At 49.8% G+C, this 24,768-nt stretch overlaps 2 protein-coding genes across 2 annotated transcripts in view; both read right to left on the reverse strand.

Annotated features, from left to right (window-relative positions):
- The window catches only part of PRKAG2 (protein kinase AMP-activated non-catalytic subunit gamma 2), a 318,286-nt gene that overhangs the window by 261,558 nt on the left and 31,960 nt on the right, over positions 1–24,768 (reverse strand). The window lies entirely within an intron of this gene.
- Positions 1,646–7,500, reverse strand: LOC136586746 (uncharacterized). The gene is made up of 2 exons (XM_066584945.1): positions 6,514–7,500; positions 1,646–2,933 (listed from the first exon to the last, which is right to left on the reverse strand). The coding sequence occupies exons 1-2, from the start codon at positions 7,310–7,312 to the stop codon at positions 2,338–2,340; spliced, it is 1,395 nt and encodes a 464-aa protein (XP_066441042.1). The 5' UTR covers positions 7,313–7,500; the 3' UTR covers positions 1,646–2,337.

Raw genomic sequence — 24,768 nt, forward strand, 5'->3', positions numbered from 1 at the left:
ATGTCCAGTATTGCAGTTATTTACATTTGGCCAACTGCCAACAAAAACCCTTGAAGGGGTCTTCCTACCCCAGAATGCACTTTTGAAAATGTTCTCCCTGTATAACATTTTTTTACCCCCAAAATAGTCAGGTACCTTTCTTCTAATGTTTCTGGTTCTCAGACCTGATTACAGCCCTCCTACTGCACACCCATCTGTTTACATCCAGCACTTCCCTCCAGCATCAATTTCCGTCCACCAGACCCAGTGTGCATTGCGCCTAATGCAGAGGAAGCCCTTGTCCCAACCAGCACTCCCAGAGTGTATAACTGCGTACTTCCTGTCCCGATGTACCTGACATACCTAATGACACCCAGGAGGTCAAAAGAAAGCCTGGACTGATCACCGGACGAAATATCACAGAAAGACTAGAAATGTCACTGGCCCACGTCAAACTCATCGCAGGAAGCCCTAAGAGAGATGAAATAATACCTCCACAGCGCCACCTATTGGAAGGCAGAATCCACCATCCCAGGCCTCTCACTAGCAAAGCCAGACTCCTACTGCACAGTGATGAAGGGCAAATACCCTGAAACAGCTGTCTGTGCATGGAGTCTGGCTTTGCTTTTAATCCCCAGTCTTTGTTACAAGGTTTGCCTCCAGCGTCTCACTACCATGCTGAAAAGAAAAAAAAATGGAGGGCTGTGTACCGTATACGGGAACCCGGCCTTGGTAGATTCTTTCAAGTCTTATTTCTTTACTTCTTCATTGAGATACGATCACATAAAGTTATAGGATCAAAGCCTGAGGCTGCATGTCTCAGGAGATTCTGATGACAATATGTCCTATTCCTTGACGCGGGTATCACGGAGTGAGCCTCTGTGACCTATCCCCCCACTTCCCTGTAACCCACCAAAACAATACGCTACTACTTCTAGCTTGGATAATTTTTGGCCACAGCGGCCATTTATTTAACTTAAAGTTTAACAATGGGTATAAAAAACACAAGAATAAACAACCCACCAAAAGGGGGAAGTCCCCGGAGCCTACAACCCCCTCTGTCGCCTCACTACAGGGAAAAGGATCTTCCGTACTGCCTCCCGTCGCTCTCCCACTATCCGACTCGGGAGACCGAAGATCCCTCCCGCTACCGCCCTCCCGTCGCGAGACCGCCGACTCGGGAGGCAACACACACACGGTTGCCCCTAGTCGCCAACCTCCCGACTCAGAGACCCGCTAGCCGTTCCTAGGCCAGCCGACTGGTCTCCGCAGGGACTACGGCCTGACAGAGCCGGGAGGCGACAGACCCACCGCACACTGTAGATCAACAATGGGGCGGGAAGGGGGGACAGGCAGCCATCGGCCCTCCGCTCCCCCCCCCCCCTCGCCCCGCATCCTAACTGGCTCCGAGAACTCCACCCCCCCCTCCAACTGCCGCTATGACAATCTACATATCACCTCCAAAGCGCCCCCCCCTTCCCTCTCACTAAACTTTCACCCCTAGCTACTAACCAACGGGCGGGTGGGTGGGACTTCCTCGCTGTCTCCGTCTTCTTCTCTTCTGCTCCTTCTTCCTTCTGCTGCCGACTGAAACTCCTCCTCCTGCTTTTCCCGCACTTTCTAACTGCTCCCCCCTCCCTATTCTCACCCCCCCCCCACACCTCTGCACTACTGTTAACCCCTAGCCTCCCCGTTAACCCTGTCATGTGCTGCCTACATATATACGCCTGCGGCTAATATTCCGGCGCTTCTTGACGCGGGTATCACGGAGTGAGCCTCTGTGACCTATCCCCCCACTTCCCTGTAACCCACCAAAACAATACGCTACTACTTCTAGCTTGGATAATTTTTGGCCACAGCGGCCATTTATTTAACTTAAAGTTTAACAATGGGTATAAAAAACACAAGAATAAACAACCCACCAAAAGGGGGAAGTCCCCGGAGCCTACAACCCCCTCTGTCGCCTCACTACAGGGAAAAGGATCTTCCGTACTGCCTCCCGTCGCTCTCCCACTATCCGACTCGGGAGACCGAAGATCCCTCCCGCTACCGCCCTCCCGTCGCGAGACCGCCGACTCGGGAGGCAACACACACACGGTTGCCCCTAGTCGCCAACCTCCCGACTCAGAGACCCGCTAGCCGTTCCTAGGCCAGCCGACTGGTCTCCGCAGGGACTACGGCCTGACAGAGCCGGGAGGCGACAGACCCACCGCACACTGTAGATCAACAATGGGGCGGGAAGGGGGGACAGGCAGCCATCGGCCCTCCGCTCCCCCCCCCCCCTCGCCCCGCATCCTAACTGGCTCCGAGAACTCCACCCCCCCCTCCAACTGCCACAGCCAGCATGGCATGACCACCTCATGCCTGCGCAGCCCCCCACAGAACCAATGCGCGTTCTATCCCCTCCTGTATACCCTCTAACCAAAGATCTGTCCCAATCTCGTTGAGATGGACCCCGTCGCCTCTCCAATAATTTCCCGCCCCTTTCTCAAGATCAATATGCCGCACGGCGACTCCTCCATTCCGCACCACGAAACGAGACACCTCCCGATTCACTTTGATCCTTGCCTTATCTATACCGCGCACCGAACGCACATTCCGCCAAACCTTACGAGGGACCATCTCGGACCAGACCAAGATCAAGCTCCGGTACATCTGCAATAACCGAAGCATGTCATACCGTATGTCTCTGCCTAGCTCCCTGAACGGTCTACGCCCCAAGTCGTTGCCCCCGACGTGCAATACTAGAATGTCGGGCGTCCTGTCAAGGGAGACTAGGCGCTGTACATCCTGCAAAACCCGCGACCAAGCCATGCCCCGCACTCCAATCCAGCGAAGTACCGCCGCATCCTTACTCAGTCTAAGTTGCCTCCCATTAGGCCTAACCTTAGCCCTCTCCCCCCCCCAAAAAACATACGAGTGGCCCATTATCCACACGAGTGCAGCACACGGATCTGTAACAAAAAGAACAAAAACTAACCGTAAATAACGCCCCCACCCATGTGCCCCCTACCCACCCTTACAGCAAATGCGGTCTAATATACCGTCTGAACCTCTCCGACTTCCACCGACCGATTCCCATCACCGCCTGACTATCCATACCCCTCGCTGCCGCCTCTGTCGCCGCACCTATTCTAAACGAATGCGTCCCAAAACCTGACCCATCCAGTCCCAGAACAGCTATCGCTCTTTTAAACACCGCCTCAAACTGGAACCTTGATAAATAGTGACCGTCCTGATGCTGTAACAGGGGCCCTACCCTGGCCCCAGCTAGAGAACAGTAGTTCTCCCAACAACTAACCGGGCACATGTTTTCCCCTGGAATACGCCCCAGCGACACCCGACGACCCCTTCCAACCTGATCCGTCTTAGAACGCCGAATGACTATTTCTAAACGTCCCTTTACAACTCTAGTGTCCTCGGCTTTCAGCCCCCCCCCTATCTTTTTGCTTGGGGAAACCAATTCCCCCACTCGTAACGCCCCGAAAAAAGCTAGCGAAAAAGCGAACCTAAAAAGAGAATACTCAAACCCGGTCCCACAAACCTCCTGCAACGCGAACCCCAATTTTTGTAGTAACTCAAACGAAACCGGGCGACGCGTATCCGGACTACCCCGCCCCTTTCTAAAACCTTTAAGCGCCTGCCTCACTACAAAGTTCTTCGTTACATCCGTTACACCCCTCAACTTAGCGCCAAACGCCACCCCCCCCATAAACTTGTTAACTGTAGCCACCGACAAACCAGCCTCCGCGCTTTTTGCCAGCCACCCCAACAATGCTCCTGCCGCGTCCTCGTCCGTCTGTACATTGCCCCACTGCCTCAACCACTCCACCCATTCTACCCATGCTGCCTTGTAAGCCGCCCATGTGTTCCGAGCCAAGGAGGCACCTATCAGGTGCCTCACTGCTCGCTGACCACGCTCCATATGTGTCTCGGGCAAGACACCCCTTCTTCTTCTGCTCCTGGGGCCAACCGACGGAATCGCTCCCACTGAAAGCGAGAAAGAGCATCCGCTATTGAGTTGCTTACCCCTGGCACGTGTACTGCCCCAATCCAAGCATTCAGCGACAACGCCTGCAGCACCAGGTGGCGCAATAATGCCACCACTGGGGGGGATGATGCAGACAATCTGTTTATTGCCTGCACCACCCCCATGTTGTCGCAGTGAAAGCGCACCCTTTTATCTCTAAACTGGGCTCCCCATAGCTCCACAGCTACTATTATGGGGAATAGCTCAAGCAGCACCAGGTTTTTTACCAAACCCGACGAAAACCATTCGCTCGGCCACCCCGACGCGCACCACCGGCCTTGGAAGTAAGCTCCAAAACCCGAACTTCCTGCGGCGTCAGTGAACAATTCTAAATCGAAATTGTCCACCACCTCCTCCATCATCACAGACCTTCCGTTATAATTTTCTAAAAACGCCGCCCATACTGCCAGGTCCTTCTTGTGGCCTTTGCCCAGCCGTATAAAATGATGGGGTAACCGAACCCCTGCTGTGGCTGATGCTAATCTCCTACTGAAAATCCGACCCATCGGCATAATGCGACAGGCGAAATTGAGCTTGCCTAACAACGATTGCAGCTCTCTTAACGTAACTTTTGTGACAACCCTTGCCCTGTTGACTTCAGCCTTTAATTCCGCCACTTTGTCCTCGGGCAACCTGCATTCCATTGCCTCAGTGTCAATGGTAATGCCCAGAAACTTCAAACACGTTGTGGGCCCTTCGGTCTTACCTGGTGCCAAAGGCACCCCGAACTGACCGGTAACCCATTGAAGGGACCCCAGCAAGTTTGTGCAAAGTGGCGAACTTGCCGGACCTATGCATAGGAAGTCATCCAAATAATGGATAACTGACCTAATCCCTGTGCAATCCCTAACTACCCATTCTAAAAATGAGCTGAACGCTTCAAAATAAGCGCACGAAATAGAACAGCCCATGGGTAGACACCTATCCGCGAAGTAACTTCCTTCCCAAAAACAGCCTAACAAACGAATACTTTCTGGGGCCACTGGGAGTAACCTAAAAGCGGACTCAATGTCCACTTTAGCCAACCTAGCCCCCTGCCCGTACTTGCGCACCCATTTCGTAGCGGCGTCAAAAGAGGTATACACCACGGAACATATTTCCGGGTCGATACCGTCGTTCACTGACGCCCCTTTCGGGTAGGACAAGTGATGTATGAGCCTGAACTTATTTGGCTCTTTTTTAGGAACTACTCCAAGCGGAGAAACTACAAACTCCGTAACCGGAGGGGAGCTAAACGGCCCCGCCATCCGTCCTAACTGAACCTCCTTACGCAATTTCTCTGTTACCACCGCCGAATACCGGAGCGCCGACGGTAAATTTTTTGTAGTAACAGGAACCCTATGAACTGGGGCGGGAATTTTAAAACCATCCCTAAAACCTACTAATAATAAAATGGCCTTCTCTCGGTCGGGGTACCTATTTAGAAACGGCACCATCTTTGCCAGTTTCACTGGTGTCATCCCTTTTTCCAGCTGCCCCGAAAAACTTTCCTTTTCCCTTCTTAAAGCACTTTGCTGCTCCATGTGATGTAGCGTTACACAAGGAGCAAACGTGCTTGAACCTGCAGCTATTTCCGAATTTGCATTGGCCGTCGTTAAACTGCCAACACAATCCGAGCCTATGACTCCCCGACTGTCCACCCTGACTTCCTCCCTGGGAACCGCTGGCCGAGCTACTCGTCCCGGCCCCTCCCTGAAAGGGCTGCCCGAACCTAACTGGGGCCATTACCCGCAACCACAGCCCTATGTCTTTCTGATCCCACCGAATAGACGGTCGGATCGCTTTTCTTTGACGAAACTGCTCGTCATATCTAAGCCACGTCTGGCCCCCATACACCCTGTACGCCTCACCTATCGCGTCGAGGTAACAAAAGAGGCCGGAGCAGTTCTCCGGCGCCTTTTCACCTATAACGCTAGCCAGAATAGCGAAAGCTTGCATCCAATTAGAGAAAGTCTGTGGAATCAGTCGCCACCGACGTTTCTCTTCCTCCTCCTTCTTGTATTCCGTCCTTTTCCCTTTATCCAAATTAAATTTTTCTAAAGGGAGAAGGGAAAAGATCTCGACGTACTCGTCGCGCCAGATCTTTTCTCTGACCTCCTTTTTCAAGTGCGCACCTAGGGGGCCCTCAAAGCAAACATATACCTCCCCCTTCGCTCTGTCATCAAGGCGAATCCTGTCCCCTTCCTTTTCTGTCTGAACGCCTACCGTAACAGGAGCTGTTTGCTGCCCCACCGACGATCCCGTCCCAACTCCCCCCGTGTCGCTATCGCGACCACTCACCGCATTGGACGGTAAAGTCCAGGCGGATACCGGCGACGGCCCTGGCCCCGACTGTTGCTTGCGCAAAAGCTCCAATAATCCCCCTAACATTAACCCCAACTCGCTCGCTGCGCCCCGTGTGCCTACCGTCGCCTCCCCGCCCCCTGTGCGCCCCCCCACACTATCTGCCGCTTGCGCAACGCGGCTAACTGGATGTAATGTAGTGTCCCCGTGTGTTCGCTCACCTGGCTGCGTAGGGGCTGTAGTCCCACCAGCCGCCGATCCTCCCTCCAGCGGATCCGAGTCCTCGTCAGACGGTGATCCGCGCTGGCACTCGAGGTCCTCATCTGGCTGCAGTCGCGCCACCGGAGTCGCAGCCGCTCCTCTGCTGCTCGAACTGGCTCCCACGGGCCGCGTGTCCTGTAGGACTGAAAGAAAACTGTGAGGCTGCTCGCCGACCACCACCTCTCCCGGCGAGCGGCCCCACGCTGCTCCAGCTCTCTCCGCCGACGGTCCGGTGCCAGGCCCCGCCCCCCTGGCGGCACGGGACCTGGCGCCAGACGCTGCACCGACCCGCCTGGTGAGATTCCTCCCGGGCCCGCGCTCCCCACCTGCTGAAATGGAAACTGGGAGCCGGCCCGGAGGGGCCCGTGAGGGACTCTCAATGCGGCGCCGACGCTGAGGGGTTAAATCAGGGCTCAGCCGCGCTGGGGCGCGAGCCCTCCGTGGCCTCGGCTCTCTCCTCTCCGCTGCCTGTGTTCCGCGCCTCCCCACCGCTGAGGCATTGCGGCCATGCACTGTCCCTGGGCTGCGTCCCGCTGCTGCATCCGTCACACGGCTCCCAGCAGCAGCCGGGCTCCGTCCTCTTCCTCTGCCCGGCGCTGCAGCTGATAGAACGGGCGCCGCTTCCTCCGCTCCCGCAGCCTGTGCCGGACCCGCTCCCACGTGCTCCGGGCCAGGGGCCCCTGCATCCAGTAAGCTCACCAGCCAGTCTAAGCCCCGCTCCTCCACCGCTGCCCGGATCCTCTCCATGACGCCGTCCATACCGGTAAGTCGTCTTCTGGGCTCTTCCAGACGCTCCTCTTCGGGCTCTTCGGTGCTTCCAGCCGTCTTCACTCTTCTTTACTCACGATTTCTTCTCTCTTCTTCCTCGCTGTCTCCGTCTTCTTCTCTTCTGCTCCTTCTTCCTTCTGCTGCCGACTGAAACTCCTCCTCCTGCTTTTCCCGCACTTTCTAACTGCTCCCCCCTCCCTATTCTCACCCCCCCCCCACACCTCTGCACTACTGTTAACCCCTAGCCTCCCCGTTAACCCTGTCATGTGCTGCCTACATATATACGCCTGCGGCTAATATTCCGGCGCTTCTTTATCTTTCATGTGTAATATTGTCGTGGGACTTTTTGTGGATTATCATAACCATCTTTATCAAATGATGTGTAGCATACATACAATGTTCGGAAAATCATGATACATGTATATTACACTCATCAGCCATAACATTCCTGTAAGTCTTGTAAGTTTCTGAGTGCGGCCTCCATGGATCAGACTTGTTATTCCAGCGCATCTCGCAGATACTCCATCAGATCTGGAGAATTCGGAGGCCAACTCACCACCTTGATCTCTTATCGTGTTCCTGAACAGGTTTTGCAGTGCAGTCGGGCGCATTACCCTGCTGACAGAGGGCGCTGCCATTAAATCTACCGACACACTTGCATTTTTTTAATCAGAGTGCAGAACGTGAAAATACAGCCGACACACGGACAGCATATGGGCCATATTATTAATGAAGCAGGACACACTACTGAGTTTTTTTCATGCGGACATGGAAAAAACTCATTGCATGTCTGATACTTTTTCATATCACAGCCGAGAATTAGGACATGTATGTGCTGGCCGTCTGTGTATTACACAGCAAAGGTATGTATGTTGGAAATCTAAGGAATCCCACCTCCTCGAAGGTCTACTTGTTTGTATGATGTTAGATAGGTGGTATGTGTCACATCCATATGACACCAGGACCTAAGTACCCAGTAGAGTATTGCCCATCACACTGCCCCTGCAGGCTTGTCTTTTTCGTATAGTGCATCCTGGTGTCATTTTTTTCCCCCACATCTGGCTATCCATATGATGGAAAACGTGATCCATTAGACCAGGCCACCTTTTTCCTCAGGTAGGTGATACAAATGCACATGCCCATTGTAGTTACTTTCAGTAGTGGACTGAGGTCATATGCCACCCCATACACAGCGAGCTGCGATGTCCTGTGTAGTCTGACATCTTTCTATCAGCACCGCCAGCGACTTTCCCAGTAGTTTGTCCTACAGTTGCTCATCTGTGGGATCGGACCAGATTGGATAGTCTTTACTCCTCATGAGTATCTGTGAGTTTGGCCACCCATGACCTTGTCGCCAGTCACTGGCTGGCCTTTCCTTGGACCAGTTTTAGTAGGTACCAACCACTTTATATCGGGAACACCCAACTAGACCGGCATTCTGGAGATGCTTTGATCCAGTCATGTAGACATCACAATTTGGCCCTTGTCACAGTCGCTCAGGTCCTTACACTTCTCCATTTTTCCTGCTTCCAATACATCAACTTCAAGAATGGATTGATCACTTGCTGTATAATATATTCTCCAATAGGTGCCATCATCACCAGATAATCTGTGATCCGTGTCACTCATTTCATATATGTGTGTGTGTGTGTGTGTCACCCAAACAATTTTGTGTTTTCCATGAAAAGTCACACTTATTCACCACCATGCGTTGTGAAATGAATAGAAAATAGGGTCAAGACATTGACAAGGTTAGAAATAATGATTTGTATTTGAAATAACATTGTTTTTACATCAAACTTTGCTTTCGTCAAAGAATCCTCCTTTTGCAGCAATTACAGCATTGCACACCTTTGACATTCTAGCTGTTAATTTGTTGAGGTAAGCTTGTGAAATTGCACCCCACGCTTCTAGAAGCATCTCCCACAAGTTGGATTGGTTGGATGGGCACTTCTGGCGTACCATACGGTCAAGCTGCTCCCACAACAGCTCAATGGGGTTCAGATCTGGTGACTGCGCTGGCCACTCCATTACCGATAGAATACCAGCTGCCTGCTTCTGCTGTAAATAGTTCTTGCACAATTTGGAGGTGTGTTTAGGGTCATTGTCCTGTTGTAGGATGAAATTGGTTCCAATCAAGCGCTGTCCACTGGGTATGGCATGGCGTTGCAAAATGGAGTGATAGCCTTCCTTATTCAGAATCCCTTTTACCCTGTACAAATCTCCCACCTTACCAGCACCAAAGCAACCCCAGACCATCACATTACCTCCACCATGCTTAACAGATGGCGTCAGGCATTCTTCCAGCATCTTTTCATTTGTTCTGCGTCTCACAAACGTTCTTCTTTGTGATCCAAACACCTCAAACTTGGATTCATCCGTCCACAACACTTTTTTCCAGTCTTCTTCTGTCCAATGTCTGTGTTCTTTTGCCCATCTTAATCTTTTTCTTTTATTGGCCAGTCTCAGATATGGCTTTTTCTTTGCCACTCTGCCCTGAAGCCCAAAATCCCGCAGCCGCCTCTTCACTGTAGATGTTGACACTGGTGTTTTGCGGGTACTATTTAATGAAGATGCCAGTTGGGTACCTGTGAGGCGTCTGTTTCTCAAACTAGAGACTCTAATGTGCTTATCTTCTTGCTTAGTTGTGCAACGCAGCCTCCCACTTCTTTTTCTACTCTGGTTAGAGCCTGTTTGTGCTGTCCTCTGAAGGGAGTAGTACACACCATTGTAGGAAATCTTCAATTTCTTAGCAATTTCTCGCATGGAATAGCCTTCATTTCTAAGAACAAGAATAGACTGTCGAGTTTCAGATGAAAGTTCTCTTTTTCTGTCTATTTTGAGCGTTTAATTGGCCCTACAAATGTGATGCTCCAGAAACTCAATCTGCTCACAGGAAGGTCAGTTTTGTAGCTTCTGTAACGAGCTAGACTGTTTTCAGATGTGTGAACATGATTGCACAAGGGTTTTCTAATCATCAATTAGCCTTCTGAGCCAATGAGCAAACACATTGTACCATTAGAACACTGGAGTGATAGTTGCTGGAAATGGGCCTCTATTCACCTTTGTAGATTTTGCACAAAAAACCAGGCATTTGCAGCTAGAATAGTCATTTACAACATTAGCAATGTATAGAGTGCATTTGTTTAAAGTTAGGACTAGTTTAAAGTTATCTTCATTGAAAAGTACAGTGCTTTTCCTTCAAAAATAAGGACATTTTAATGTGACCCCAAACTTTTGAACGGTAGTGTATATATATACAATGTTCATTTTAAGTCCTGGAACCTGGCCATTATGGTCAACTTTCAGTCCCAAAGCTAGGAATTGATTTTCCGACATGCCGCGCTTGTCCTTCCGTTCTCTGCACTGGTATCTGCCTTTGTAGGGATTCCCAGCATGCGCCTGAATCCGCTGAAATGTTTTTACCACCTGCAATGATTTGTTTTATATAGAAACAAAGCTTCTACGATAATAACACACGCGTGCACTTTAATTCCCAGCATCCTATTACAGCTGACATATCAAAGGAGCATCCACATGCACATTGACTCCTGCCGGGACGGGATTCAGCCCGTGGATTACACTTTAATTATTTTACAAGCTTTGTTAGAGGACGGTCACAGCAACAAGGGAATGAGGTTCACAAACTTGAGCAAAGCCTTTTAAAATAAACAGCAAAGTGGAAAAAATGAACGTCGGCGATTCACCAAGTGTTACAAAGATCAGCTCTACATAAGCACAGACTAAAAATAATTGCTTTATCCTGAAGGAATAAATGGAATTTACAGCCGGCATTTGGATTCCTCATGTTGCATAAAGCTTATTGTAATGGACTCACCCCTAAGGGGCTAAAGTTGCCATAGAAACAGACTGGGACAGTGCACCAAAAATTGCACCAAAATTGCAGTGTACACCAAAATTTAGTGCAAACAGAATAGAGCATGCTCATTGGATCGTGTGTGATTGGAAGATGCCTTGATATAAAAAGAGGTAATTGCGTAGTGAGCTGAGAGGATGTGTAGTGGCCCAGAGTTAATGGGGTCCCCTCCAGAATGTTCTAAGTGTGTGGAGTGCATTAGATTTATCTGTATCGGATGGTTGCAAGACTGAAAGGGTTAATGTCTAGTATGTCCTGTCCTGTCTGGAAAATGTATTGTTTTGTAAGTGTCATGCGAGTAACAGAGCTAAGCTTACTGTATAGATATGGTACCAGAACCAAGCTTATTAAATAGATACAGTACCAGAACCAAGGTTAGTACATAATAATCTAGTCTGTAATATCTCTATTTCTCTCCTCCTCTGCTATCCTGTGTTGATGGAGAAAACATTCCTTACTTGTGTGAAGGAAGGGAATTTTGAGCAGACTGCAGGTAGGTTTATTAATCATTCTTCATCATGACTGCTGTCCCGTCGCGAGTCACTGTGCACTGCTTCCTAATCGGAAGCGGCGCTCTGCCTTGACAACCCCCCTTTGAAATCACATGTTATGTTTTTCATAATTGTGAGCAGCGGTGGCCAAACTTGCTGAGAGAGGGCTGGAGAGTTGTGTTTAATGGGCTGCTCAAGGGCAGATAATTATAATTAACCCCTTAGTGACCACTCCATAGTGTTTTTACGTCCTGGTTTGCTGGGCTATAATCCCTAGGGACATAAAAACATGCTTCCTCTGGCGATTAAAGTCTTGCAGGCTCTGAACATGACAGCTCCATGCTGTCGGTTCTCGGAGGTAGCCGACAACCAGGAGCTGTCATGGGGGGCCGCAGGAAGCCCACCTTCTCAGTAATGTGATCGGCGCTATCCAATGGATAATGCCGATCTCATGAATGTAAATAAAAAGTTTTTAAAAGTTAAAGTTTCAGCTACCCTACAATGTCAAAATTACTTGGATATGCAAAACCTTTACGGAGTTATTCTATGTTAAAGTGAAACATGTCAGATTTCCAAAATTTGGCTTGGTCATTAAGGTGCAAACAGGCTTGGTCACTAAGGGGTTAATGGGGACACTTTGAGCATCCAATGGATCCCTGGAACCTCAGGCAATCGCCTAAACTGACCCTACTATAATCTGTCTTTGTGCATGGGCATTAGTCATCAGAACATGCATTTATAATATGTCATGTTAGATACTCCACCTACTGATTGTCATCTTATAGGAATGTATACACTGAAAATATTTTCTTGATTATAAATGAGTTGACAAGTAAATGGACAGTAAAATGTCATTAAAATACTCTAATGTGTTGTTTACAACTCGACGTAAATTGAAAAACATCTGTTTTGGGGTTACCCTAATCGTAGGAAACACCATTGGCTTCTGATATGAGATTAAGGCCCCCCTCACACGGGCGACAAAGTCGCGTAATTTTGTCGCGTGGCTACAATGCTACAAATCACATCTATGTGAATCCCATGCTTCCTTAGGGTTAATTCACACATGCGATGTTTTGTAGTATGCAACATTTGACACAAAAACCTCGCAGGTCCGGTGATATGCCCGCGACTTGTGAGGTTTTGTAGCCCTTGTTTCGCTATGGAGCCTACCTCTCTGTTGCATCGCATTGCACATAAACGCGATTTTCTTGTGGTGCGATGCAACTTTGACAGTAGAAAATCCTTCTGTCAAAGCCCTAATGTAAGCCCTAGCTGCAGGAAAAAAAAAAAAAGGGGATACATTACCTTAGAAGTGCTGTCAGCCCAGACGCATCTTCTCCCCGGGTCCCCGACACTATTCTCCTTCATCTCTTCTGGGCGGGGATTGAAAAATCCCCACCTCCTGGAAGTGCTGCCTGTGATTGGCTGACACTTAGCCAATCACAGCCAGTGCTCGATGAACCAATCACAGCAATTCATCGAGCGCTGGCTCTGATTGGCTAAGCGTCATGCAGTCACAGCTAGCGCTTCCAGGAGGCGAGGATTTTTCAATCCCCGGCCAGAAGAGATGAAGAAGACCAGTACTGGGAACCTGGAAGAAGCTGCAGCGGAGCCCCGGAAAGCGTTTCTAAGGTGATGTATACTCTTTTTTTTCTACAGTTAGGGCTTATTTTCGGGGTAGAGCTTATATTTCATGTTCTGTGACTTTGCGTGACTTTGTAGTGAAACAAAACCACGGTATTGCCGCAGGGAGAGGCAGCGATATCGCACAGACTTTTTCATGGCGATGTCGTGTTGCCCGTGTGAAGGAGGCCTAAGGCTTCTTGTACATGGTCGTCAGTGGGCACTGATGGAGGTCTGTGGGATCTAAGTGTACTACTTCCATTTGCCTCATTCATCTGGACACATACCAAGGCTTCTTTCTGTTGGGATCCTTATGAATCTGACAGTAAAAGAATTGGGGTACGCTTCAACATATGCCGTACTGCAAGAGTGTCAAACTCATTCTCATCGAGGGCCACATCACACGGGTATATTTGCGCTCAGTATTACCCGCATATTTTTTACATGTGCAATACGGACAGCTTAAACACCATTGATTTGCATTGGGGTCTTCAGTCGTGGGTTTATAACGTGTGTAAAAAAATTGCAGCATGTCCTATTTTGGTCCGTATTATAGGATAAAGTTTCCCATTAAAGCCAATAGTATCACGAAAATATGGATTTCACATGTGAATCAATGCATGAAGTCAGGAGAAATCTATGGGGCCTTCTTGTGTTTCTTTGCGCATGTAAAATACACAGTGAATACACGCGCAAAAAGAATACAAGAAAGTCCAAATATGCAGTAAACATGCAGCTTTGGTCCGTGAAAGTGCTGTGAATGAGCCCTACATGTAACTACTCCCAGATGCGTAACTTGAAGCTCCCGGGCCCCAATGCAAACCTGTAACAGGGCCCCCAACTATAATGCTTTATTCATAGCACTGGGCTCCCTATATGGAAAAGAGAGTTCTTATGGGCCCCCTAAGGCTCCTGAGCCCGGGTGCAGCGACATCCCCTGCATCCCCTATAGTTACGCCAGTGACTGCTCCTTAGCATGGCTATGGAGCTCTATGCAATATCATGATTTTTTTCCGCTACCACCTCTGAAAGATCAAGCTTCCTACCTGGGAGGGTGGCTACGGTGCCAGGGTAGGGTTGTCAGAGCGGTGCACCATCTGGGAGTTGCTGAACAGAGCAGTTTGGAGGTGAGTGCCGTAGCTCAGAATTCAAGATGGCACCCACTCAGGGTAATGGTTAGAGATGAGCGAGCACCAAAATGCTCGGGTGCTCGTTACTCGAGACAAATTTTTCGCGATGCTCGAGGATTCGTTTCGAGTAACGAACCCCATTGAAGTCAATTGGCGACTCGAGCATTTTTGTATATCGCCGATGCTCGCTAAGGTTTTCATTTGTGAAAATCGGGGCAATTCAAGAAAGTGATGGGAACGACACAGAAACGGATAGGGCAGGCGAGGGGCTACATGTTGGGCTGCATATGAAGTTCCCAGGTCCCACTATTAAGCCACAATAGCAGCAAGAGTGCCCCCCCCCCACAACTTTTACATCTGAAAAGCCCTCATTAGCAATGCATACCTTAGCTAAGTACTAGAGATGAGCGAACGTACTCGGATAAGCACTACTCGTCCGAGTAATGTGCCTTATCCGAGTACCGCTGTACTCGTCTTGAAAGATTCGGGGCGCTCCGCTGCTGACAGGTAAGTCGCAGCGGGGATCGGGGCAGAGCGGGCGGGAGAGAAGGAGAGAAAGATCTCCCCTCCGTTCATCCCCGCTCTCCCCTGCAGCTCCCCGCTCCGCAGCGCGTCCCGAATCTTTCAGCACGAGCGGGGAGGTACTCGGATAAAACACATTACTCGGACGAGTAGTGCTTATCCGAGTACGTATGCTCATCTCTACTAAGCACCACACTACCTCCAACAAAGCACAATCACTGCCTGCATGACACTCCGCTGCCACTTCTCCTGGGTTACATGCTGCCAAATCCCCCCCCCCCCACGACCCAGTGTCCACAGCGCACACCAAACTGTCCCTGCCCAGCCTTCAGCTGCCCTCATGCCACGCCACCCTCATGTCTATTTATAAGTGCGTCTGCCACAGGAAAAGCAGGCACACACTGCAGAGGGTTGGCACGGCTAGGCAGCGACCCTCTTTAAAAGGGGCGGGGCGATAGCCCACAATGCTGTACAGAAGCAATGAGAAATCCAATCCTGTGCCACCTCCATCTGGAGCTGCACACGTGGGCATAGCAATGGGGAACCTATGTGCCACACACTATTCATTCTGTCAAGGTGTCTGCATGCCCCAGTCAGACCGCGTTTTTTTATATATAGTCACAGGCAGGTACAACTCCGCAATGGGAATTCCGTGTGCACCCACAGCATGGGTGGCTCCCTGGAACCCACCGGCGGTACATAAATATATCCCATTGCAGTGCCCAACACAGCTGATGTAATGTCGTGCTTAATGCAGGTGGGCTTCGGCCCACACTGCATACCCCAGTCAGACTGGGGTTCTTTAGAAGTGGAAACAGATGCATTTACAACTCCCTGTGGACCCACAGCATGGGTGGCTCCCTGGAACCCACCGGCGGTACATAAAAATATCCCACTGCAGTGCCCAACACAGCTGATGTAACGTCAGCTGTAATGCAGGTGGGCTAAAAATTAATTTGATTACACTGTAGGCGAGGGCCCACAAAAATTGCTGTATCAACAGTACTAATGTACATCAGAAAAATTGGCCATGGCCAACCAAGAGGGCAGGTGAAACCCATTAATCGCTTTGGTTAATGTGGCTTAATTGGTAACTAGGCCAGGAGGCAGCCCAGTTAAAATAAAAATTGGTGGAGGTGAAAGTTGCAACGCTTTAATGAGCATTGAAACGTATAAAAATTGTTTATAAAAATTATATGACTGAGCCTTGTGGGCCTAAGAAAAATTGCCCGTTCGGCGTGATTATGTGAGGTTTCAGGAGGAGGAGGAGGAATATTATACACAGATTGATGAAGCGAAAAGGTCCCCGTTTTTGATGGGGATACAAAACGATGCTTCCATCCGCGGGTGCAGCCTACGTATTGCTTAGGTGGAGAAGAGAAGTCTGGGGAAATCCAGGCTTTGTTCATCTTGATGAGTGTTAGCCTGTCGGCACTGTCGGTTGACAGGCGGGTACGCTTATCTGTGATGATTCCCCCAGTCGCACTAAACACCCTCTCTGACAAGACGCTAGCCGCAGGACAAGCAAGCACCTCCAGGGCATACAGCGCTAGTTCAGGCCACGTGTCCAGCTTCGACACCCAGTAGTTGTAGGGGGCAGAGGCGTCACGGAGGACGGTCGAGCGATCGGCTACGTACTCCCTCACCATCCTTTTACAGTACTCCCGCCAACTCAGCCTTGACTGGGGAGCGGTGACACAGTCTTGCTGGGGAGCCATAAAGCAGTCAAGGGCCTTAAAGAGTGTTGCCCTGCCTGTGCTGTACATGCTGCCTGATCTCCGCGCCTTCCCTGCTACCTGGCCCTCGGAACTGCGCCTTCGGCCACTAGCGCTGTCGTATGGGAATTTTACCATCAGTTTGTCTGCCAGGGTCCTGTGGTATAGCAACACTCTCGAACCCCTTTCCTCTTCGGGTATGAGAGTGGAAAGGTTCTCCTTATACCGTGGGTCGAGCAGTGTGTACACCCAGTAATCCGTAGTGGCCAGAATGCGTGTAACGCGAGGGTCACGAGAAAGGCATCCTAACATGAAGTCAGCCATGTGTGCCAGGGTACCTGTACGCAACACATGACTGTCCTCACTAGGAAGATCACTTTCAGGATTCTCCTCCTCCTCCTCCTCCTCCTCAGGCCATACACGCTGAAAGGATGACAGGCCAGCAGCATGTGTACCCTCACCAGTGGGCCAAGCTGTCTCTTCCCCCTCCTCCTCATCTTCCTCCTCCTCCTCACCGCACTGAGATATAGACAGGAGGGTGCTCTGACTATCCAGCGACATACTGTCTTCCCCCGGCTCTGTTTCCGAGCGCAAAGCGTCTGCCTTTATGCTTTGCAGGGAACTTCTCAGCAGGCATAGCAGAGGAATGGTGACGCTAATGATTGCAGCATCCCCGCTCACCACTTGGGTAGACTCCTCAAACTTTCCAAGGACCTGGCAGATGTCTGCCAACCAGGCCCACTCTTCTGAAAATAATTGAGGAGGCTGACTCCCACTGCGCCGCCCATGTTGGAGTTGGTATTCGACTATAGCTCTACGTTGCTCATAGAGCCTGGCCAACATGTGGAGCGTAGAGTTCCACCGTGTGGGCATGTCGCACAGCAGTCGGTGCACTGGCAGATTAAACCGATGTTGCAGGGTGCGCAGGGTAGCAGCGTCCGTGTGGGACTTGCGTAAATGTGCGCAGAGCTGGCGCACCTTTCCGAGCAGGTCTGACAAGCGTGAGTAGCTTTTCAGAAAGCGCTGAACCACCAAATTAAAGACGTGGGCCAGGCATGGCACGTGCGTGAGGCTGCCGAGCTGCAAAGCCGCCACCAGGTTACGGCCGTTGTCACACACCACCATGCCCGGTTGGAGGCTCAGCGGCGCAAGCCAGCGGTCGGTCTGCTCTGTCAGACCCTGCAGCAGTTCGTGGGCCGTGTGCCTCTTATCTCCTAAGCTGAGTAGTTTCACCATGGCCTGCTGACGCTTGCCCACCGCTGTGCTGCCACGGCGCGCGACACCGACTGCTGGCGTCGTGCTGCTGCTGCTGACACATCTTGATTGCGAGACAGAGGTTGCATTGGAGGAGGAGGAGGGTGGTTTAGTGGAGGAAGCATACACCGCCGCAGATACCACCACCGAGCTGGGGCCCGCAATTCTGGGGGTGGGTAGGACGTGAGCAGTCCCAGGCTCTGACTCTGTCCCAGCCTCCACTAAATTCACCCAATGTGCCGTCAGGGAGATATAGTGGCCCTGCCCACCTGTGCTTGTCCACGTGTCCGTTGTTAAGTGGACCTTGGCAGTAACCGCGTTGGTGAGGGCGCGTACAATGTTGCGGGAGACGTGGTCGTGCAGGGCTGGCACGGCACATCGGGAAAAATAGTGGCGACTGGGAACTGAGTAGCGCGGGGCCGCCGCCGCCATCATACTTTTGAAGGACTCCGTTTCCACAACCCTATATGGCAGCATCTCCAGGCTGATAAATTTGGCTACGTGCACGTTTAACGCTTGAGCGTGCGGGTGCGTGGCGGCGTACTTGCGCTTGCGCTCAAACACTTGCGCTAGCAACGGCTGGACGGTGCGCTGAGAGACATTGGTGGATGGGGCCGAGGACAGCAGAGGTGAGGGTGTGGGTGCAGGCCAGGAGACGGTAGTGGCTGTGTCCTCAGAGCGGGGTTGGAGCTCAGTGGCAGGTTGGGGCACAGGGGGAGAGGCAGCGGTGCAAACCGGAGTCGGTGAACAGCCTTCGTCCCACCTTGTGGGGTGCTTGGCCATCATATGTCTGCGCATGCTGGTGGTGGTGAGGCTGGTGGTGGTGGCTCCCCGGCTGATCTTGGCGCGACAAAGGTTGCACACCACTGTTCGTCGGTCGTCTGCACTCTCAGTGAAAAACTGCCATACCTTTGAGCACCTCGGCCTCTGCAGGGTGGCATGGCGCGAGGGGGCACTTTGGGAAACAGTTGGTGGATTATTCGGTCTGGCCCTGCCTCTACCCCTGGCCACCGCACTGCCTCTTGCAACCTGCCCTGCTGCTGCCCTTGCCTCCCCCTCTGAAGACCTGTCCTCAGTAGGCGTAGCAAACCAGGTGGGGTCAGTCACCTCATTGTCCTGCTGCTCTTCCTCAGAATGCTCAGTGCGCTCCTCCCTCGGACTTAATGCCCTTACTAATACCTCACTGATAGACAACTGTGTCTCATCGTCATCGGCCTCCTCACCCGCTGAAAGGTCTTGAGACAGTTGCCGGAAGTCCCCAGCCTCATCCCCCGGACCCTGGGAACTTTCCAATGGTTGGGCATCAGTCAGGATAAACTCCTCTGGTGGGGGAGGAACCACTGCTGCCCAATCTGAGCAGGGGCCTGAGAACAGTTCCCGGGAGTCTGCCCGCTCCTCAGAATGTCTCATTTTCATGGAGTGAGGAGGCTGAGAGGAAGGAGGAGCAGCAGCCAGAGGATTCTGAGTTGCAGCAGTGGACGGCGCAGAACTGTGGGTGGACGATAGGTTGCTTGATGCACTTTCTGCCAACCACGACAGGACCTGCTCACACTGCTCATTTTTTAATAAAGGTCTACCGCGTGGACCCTTTAAATGTGCTATGAATGTGGGGACGCCAGAAACGTGCCTCTCTCCTAATCCCGCAGCAGTTGGCTGCGATACACCTGGATCAGGAGCTCGGCCTGTGCCCACACCCGGACTAGGGCCTCCGCGTCCTCTGCCGCGCCCACGTCCTCTAGGCCTACCCCTACCCCTCTGCATGCTGTATTACCAGTAATGCAGAAACAGAACGCTGTAATTAAATGTGCCGCTTATTGGCCTGTGGTTGGAGGCTGACTTCGCTTACAGAACGCCAGGAAATAATTTGGCGCACGCCTGCTGTAACACTTAGCTGCCTGCATATTTATTTGGAGAACTACTACACCCAGCACACACGGACCCAGAACACTGAGCACAGTGACAGGCAGGCCAAATAGATTTTTTGCCCAATATTTTTTTGAAAAGGACCACTGCGTATATTCAGTCAATAATATATGTCTTCTGGCCCTGCCTACACAATTCTGTCCCTGGAGTATTACTGCAGGGCGCAATGCTCTGCACGGCCGATATACCAAAAAAAAAAAAAAAGTGCAACACTGCAAAAAGCAGCCTCCACACTACTGCACACGGTTAGATGTGGCCCTAAGAAGGACCGTTGGGGTTCTTGAAGCCTACAATCACTCCTAACACTCTCCCTGCCTAACCACCACTTCTGTCCCTGGAGTATTACTGCAGGGCGCAATGCTCTGCACGGCCGATATAGGAAAAAAAAAAAGTGCAACACTGCAAAAAGCAGCCTCCACACTACTGCACACGGTTAGATGTGGCCCTAAGAAGGACCGTTGGGGTTCTTGAAGCCTACAATCACTCCTAACACTCTCCCTGCCTAACCACCACTTCTGTCCCTGGAGTATTACTGCAGGGCGCAATGCTCTGCACGGCCGATATAGGAAAAAAAAAAAAAGTGCAACACTGCAAAAAGCAGCCTCCACACTACTGCACACTGTTAGATGTGGCCCTAAGAAGGACCGTTGGGGTTCTTGAAGCCTACACTAACTCCTAACACTCTCCCTACAGCAGCTCCAACACGATAGCACTGTCCCTCAGCTATCTCACAGCGCATCTGAGGCGAGCCGCGGGAGGGGCCGATTTTTATACTCGGGTGACACCTGAGTCCGCCAGCCACTCACTGCAGGGGGGTGGTATAGGGCTTGAACGTCGCAGGGGGAAGTTGTAATGCCTTCCCTGTCTTTCAATTGGCCAGAAAAGCGCGCTAACGTCTCAGAGATGAAAGTGAAAGTAACCCGAACATCGCGTGGTGCTCGTTACGAGTAACGAGCATCTCGAACACGCTAATACTCGAACGAGTATCAAGCTCGGACGAGTACGTTCGCTCATCTCTAGTAATGGTGGATAAAGTGGGGACTGCCTCTCTCCATCTGGATCTCATGGTGGGCCAGATAAATTGACATGGCAGGCCATATTTGGCTTGCGGACTTTGAGTTTGACACATGTACCTTGTTGTGAAGGTGTTCTTCCCTAGAAGCATCGCTCTGCATGAGAACCTGTTCCTTATGCTTGAGCTTATTTACACAGTATACAACCCACTGATCTGTACTTTGGAAATGTCAGCAACTTTCTAAAGACATTTTAACTTTTTTCACATATCATTATTTGAAAGTGTCTCAGTGTCAGTAGAGATGCACTTAGTGGAATCTATCACCTATATTTTTACTAATTGAAGCCATATAGTGAAACATTTTCCTTACTTCTAATCTGTTTTTACTTTCTGATTGTAGATTTTCTACTCTATTATCTGTACATGCCCGTGAGTGCAATTAAGGGCATTTAGAGATATGCTTTACAGCAGCCTCATGGGTTATTCACAAAAAGGACAGGAGAGACCCTTTAACTTCTATGGGAGAGTGTTGTGGACATGCTCAGTGACCTATAGAGGGAGAGGAGGAGATAAGCTGTAAACATCACCTATAGATTTATATGGTAGAGGACCCATTGACTTCTATGGTACAATGTTATGGGCGTGCTCTGTGACCTATACAGGGAGGGGAGGAGATATTTTCTGAGCTACAGATTTATATGCTAGAGGAGCCATTGACTTATATGGTAGTGTTGTGGGCATACTTTGTGACTTGTACATGGGGGAAGAGGAGATGAGCCGTGAACATCACCTACAGACTTTTATAGAAGAGTGGTGTGGGCATGCTCTGTGACCTGTACAAAAAGGTGGAGGAGGTGAGTAGAGGAAGGGGACAAGTTGAGCTGTGATCACCACCTATAGAATTCTACAGGAGAGTGTTTTGAACATGCTCTGTAATCTGTGCAGGGAAGGGGAGGAGGTGTGGTGTGACCATCACCAATTGTAAATGGTGGATCCTGTGTTATCTACATATAGGTGTCACCTTTCAGCATAAACCTGCCTGTGATGATAAGGGGACACAGCTGAGTTTTGTCTACAGAACAGAATGTGTTAGATTAGGCTTAGTGGTTAGTGTGAAAACTTCAGGATTTTAGCAATATTTATTTAATGATATCAAGAATTTTTTTTCAAAAATCATCCAAAATTCTTTAAAAAAATGTAACTAAAAAATTTCGATTTATACAAGAGGTCATTTTCTGATGAGGCATCCCCTTTAAGGAAAAAGTTTATACAAATATGCTACAAAGTTTAGCAAACATTGTGAAACATGTATCATTGTGGTCCGCTTTTGATAGGCAGAGCTCATTCTAAGAATCCGTCTTTCCAAGAATATGAAACAATTGCACGAACCTGCATCCATATCAGTGGAAAGTCATGTACATGAAGTATCCAAACAGACGAATTAAAATATCATCCAGCAAGGCGTCGAGCAGGCGTGAGAGCAAGGATTTGGAGCCAGGCTGGTTTCAGGCTGTCACTCTCATTCTACCTTGGGACATTTTATTTGCTTTATATTTCAATGGAACACATTTATACAGTAGTTTCTTGCTGTGAGTTGTTTTCTTGTATAGTACCATAGGATGTGCATAGTAGAAGTTACGATTAAGGCCTCGTTCACATGAGCGTGTATTTGTGCGCACAAAACTGCGCGTCTATTAGAACCATTGTTTTCCTATGGTGTGCTCACATGTCTGTATTTTACATGCGCACCTGCAAAAGATAGGACATGTGTGCTCTGCATAGGTCTGTGCTTCGCGTAAATATTCCCCACGAGGAGTCCCCTCATCACTGAACACTGTGACAGCACTGTCACGGTGTTCACTGACAAGGGGACCTCCAGCGGGGAGTCAAGAATCCCCTGCCACAGCTGTGGCATAGAATCGCGATCTTCTCCCATTGCTTCCAATGGGGCCGGCGCTGCTACCAGTGGCACCATTGAAAGAAGTGGGATGCCAGCAACCACTGCAGTGATTTTCAGGTAAGGGCTTTAAATGTAAGCCCTTCCCTGAAAATCATCCCTAGCTTGTGTAAAAAAAAAAGAAAAATATATATATACTCGCCTCTCCGCCGCTGTCGGAGCTCAGCGTGTCTAGCTGTTTGGCTTACCTGCACTGTACTGAAGCTCTTTTAGCAGGCAGGGATTTAAAAAAGCTGTGTCTGATTGGCTGAGTGCTCAGGCAATCACAGGCAGTGCTCAGCTGTCATTCAATGAGAGGTGAGTATATATATTTTTTATTTTTACACAAGCTGGGGATGATTTTTCATGGAAGGGCTTATAATTCAAGCCCTTCCCTGAAAATCACTACGGTTGGTGCCAGCAGCGGCGGCCCAATTGAAAACAATGGGCATGGAGCTTTGTTCATGCTTTTTTAATTTTTTTTTTGCACATTCATGCATCGCTGTTCTCTGCGCAGCACGGATGCGTGCAAAACAGTAATATGGAGACCTTGGTTGTGTTTTTGGATCCTAGGGCTCTTTCACATGGGCATTGTTTTCACGCAGAATAAGCACATCACAAAATCCCGTCTATTAGAACCAATAGTTTCCTATAGAAATGTTCAGATGAAGACATTTTAGATACACAAAAACTCGCAGCTTAGAAAGATAGGACATGCGTCGCTGCAATGCACGCATCAATTGGTGCTTCCCTGTATGGAAATTAGAGCGATGAGTTCAGCATAAAATCACGTGACTGATTCTGTGGATCAGTTTCAGTGTGAATCCACATGGGAAAATCCAGTGATCTGAGTGACTTCCAATGAGGCCTGATCATCAGTGCTAGACTAGCCAGGGCCAGGATTTCACAGCCAACTTTGTAGTGCTTCCTCATGTAACAGTGTGGGGAGTATACAGAGAATGGTGTGACTGAGTAAGAACATCCAGTGAAAAGGGATCCTGTGGGCAGAAACAACTCATCCATGAAAGGGGTCAGAGGAGGATGTCAGGACTCATTCCAATGAACATATGCTGCAGAGTAAAGAGCAGCTGAATGCAAAGCAGGCGCTCCAACTAATATGTCAGAATACACAACTTGCCATTCCTTAGCACGGATGGGCTATAACAGCAGATGACTAGTTTCAGCACCATTGTGCGTAAGAGAAACAGAAAGTTAAGATGCCAACGGGCAAAAGAGCACAAAAATTGTATCACTGAGCAGTGAAAAAACATCTCCTGGTCAGATGGATCCAGATTTCTCTTGCACCGTGCTGATGGGATGGTCAGATTTTAGTGCAAGCAGCATGAATGGATGACTGTCTTCCTGTCAGCTGCTCAGTATATGTCAGCACCTTCATCTAATTTGCAGCCAATGCAAGAAGCTTCCTGTCCGCAGGGGTTGATATTCCTGCACAATAAGATCATCACCTAGTGAAATCTATGCCACAATGAATTGCTCCGGTTCTGATGGCCAAAGGAGGACCAACGTGCCACTGGAAGAGGCCTGTAATAATGTGGGATGCTATACAAAGGCAGGATTAACTGCTAGTCTTTACTGTTTAGTGCTGTCATTCGTACTCTGATACGCCGTCATGCAGCATGTATACGCAGGATGCATTACTTACACTAGATGATGCTGTCCGGGGGACGATTTTCTTAAATGCCTCTATATTTCATAACAAAGACTCTTTGTCTAAATGTAGCCAAGCAAATCATAACACATCCTCATATAATACATGGTGTCAGAATTAACTGTTACATGCCTTGATGCACAACTGTCTTTCTCTTGTTTTAAGAAGTTAGGCCTGAGTTTCTGGCTGTCTAAGCGATGAGGTGCATTTTGTACGACATTAACATGAATTCCAACAAGGAGTCTTCGTTTAGTGGCAAATCGGTTGGAAAATTCCATTGTTGCGCATT

This window comes from Eleutherodactylus coqui, chromosome 12 (genome assembly GCF_035609145.1).
Source record: "Eleutherodactylus coqui strain aEleCoq1 chromosome 12, aEleCoq1.hap1, whole genome shotgun sequence".
Taxonomy (NCBI): domain Eukaryota; kingdom Metazoa; phylum Chordata; class Amphibia; order Anura; family Eleutherodactylidae; genus Eleutherodactylus; species Eleutherodactylus coqui.

Coding starts and splice junctions, on each gene's coding strand:
- LOC136586746 (XM_066584945.1), bottom strand. CDS start 7,312: ATGGACGGCGTCATGGAGAGGATCCGGGCAGCGGTGGAGGAGCGGGGC. Junction 2,934..6,513: donor TACAGCCCCTACGCAGCCAG/GTGAGCGAACAC, acceptor TTTTTGTTACAG/ATCCGTGTGCTGCACTCGTG.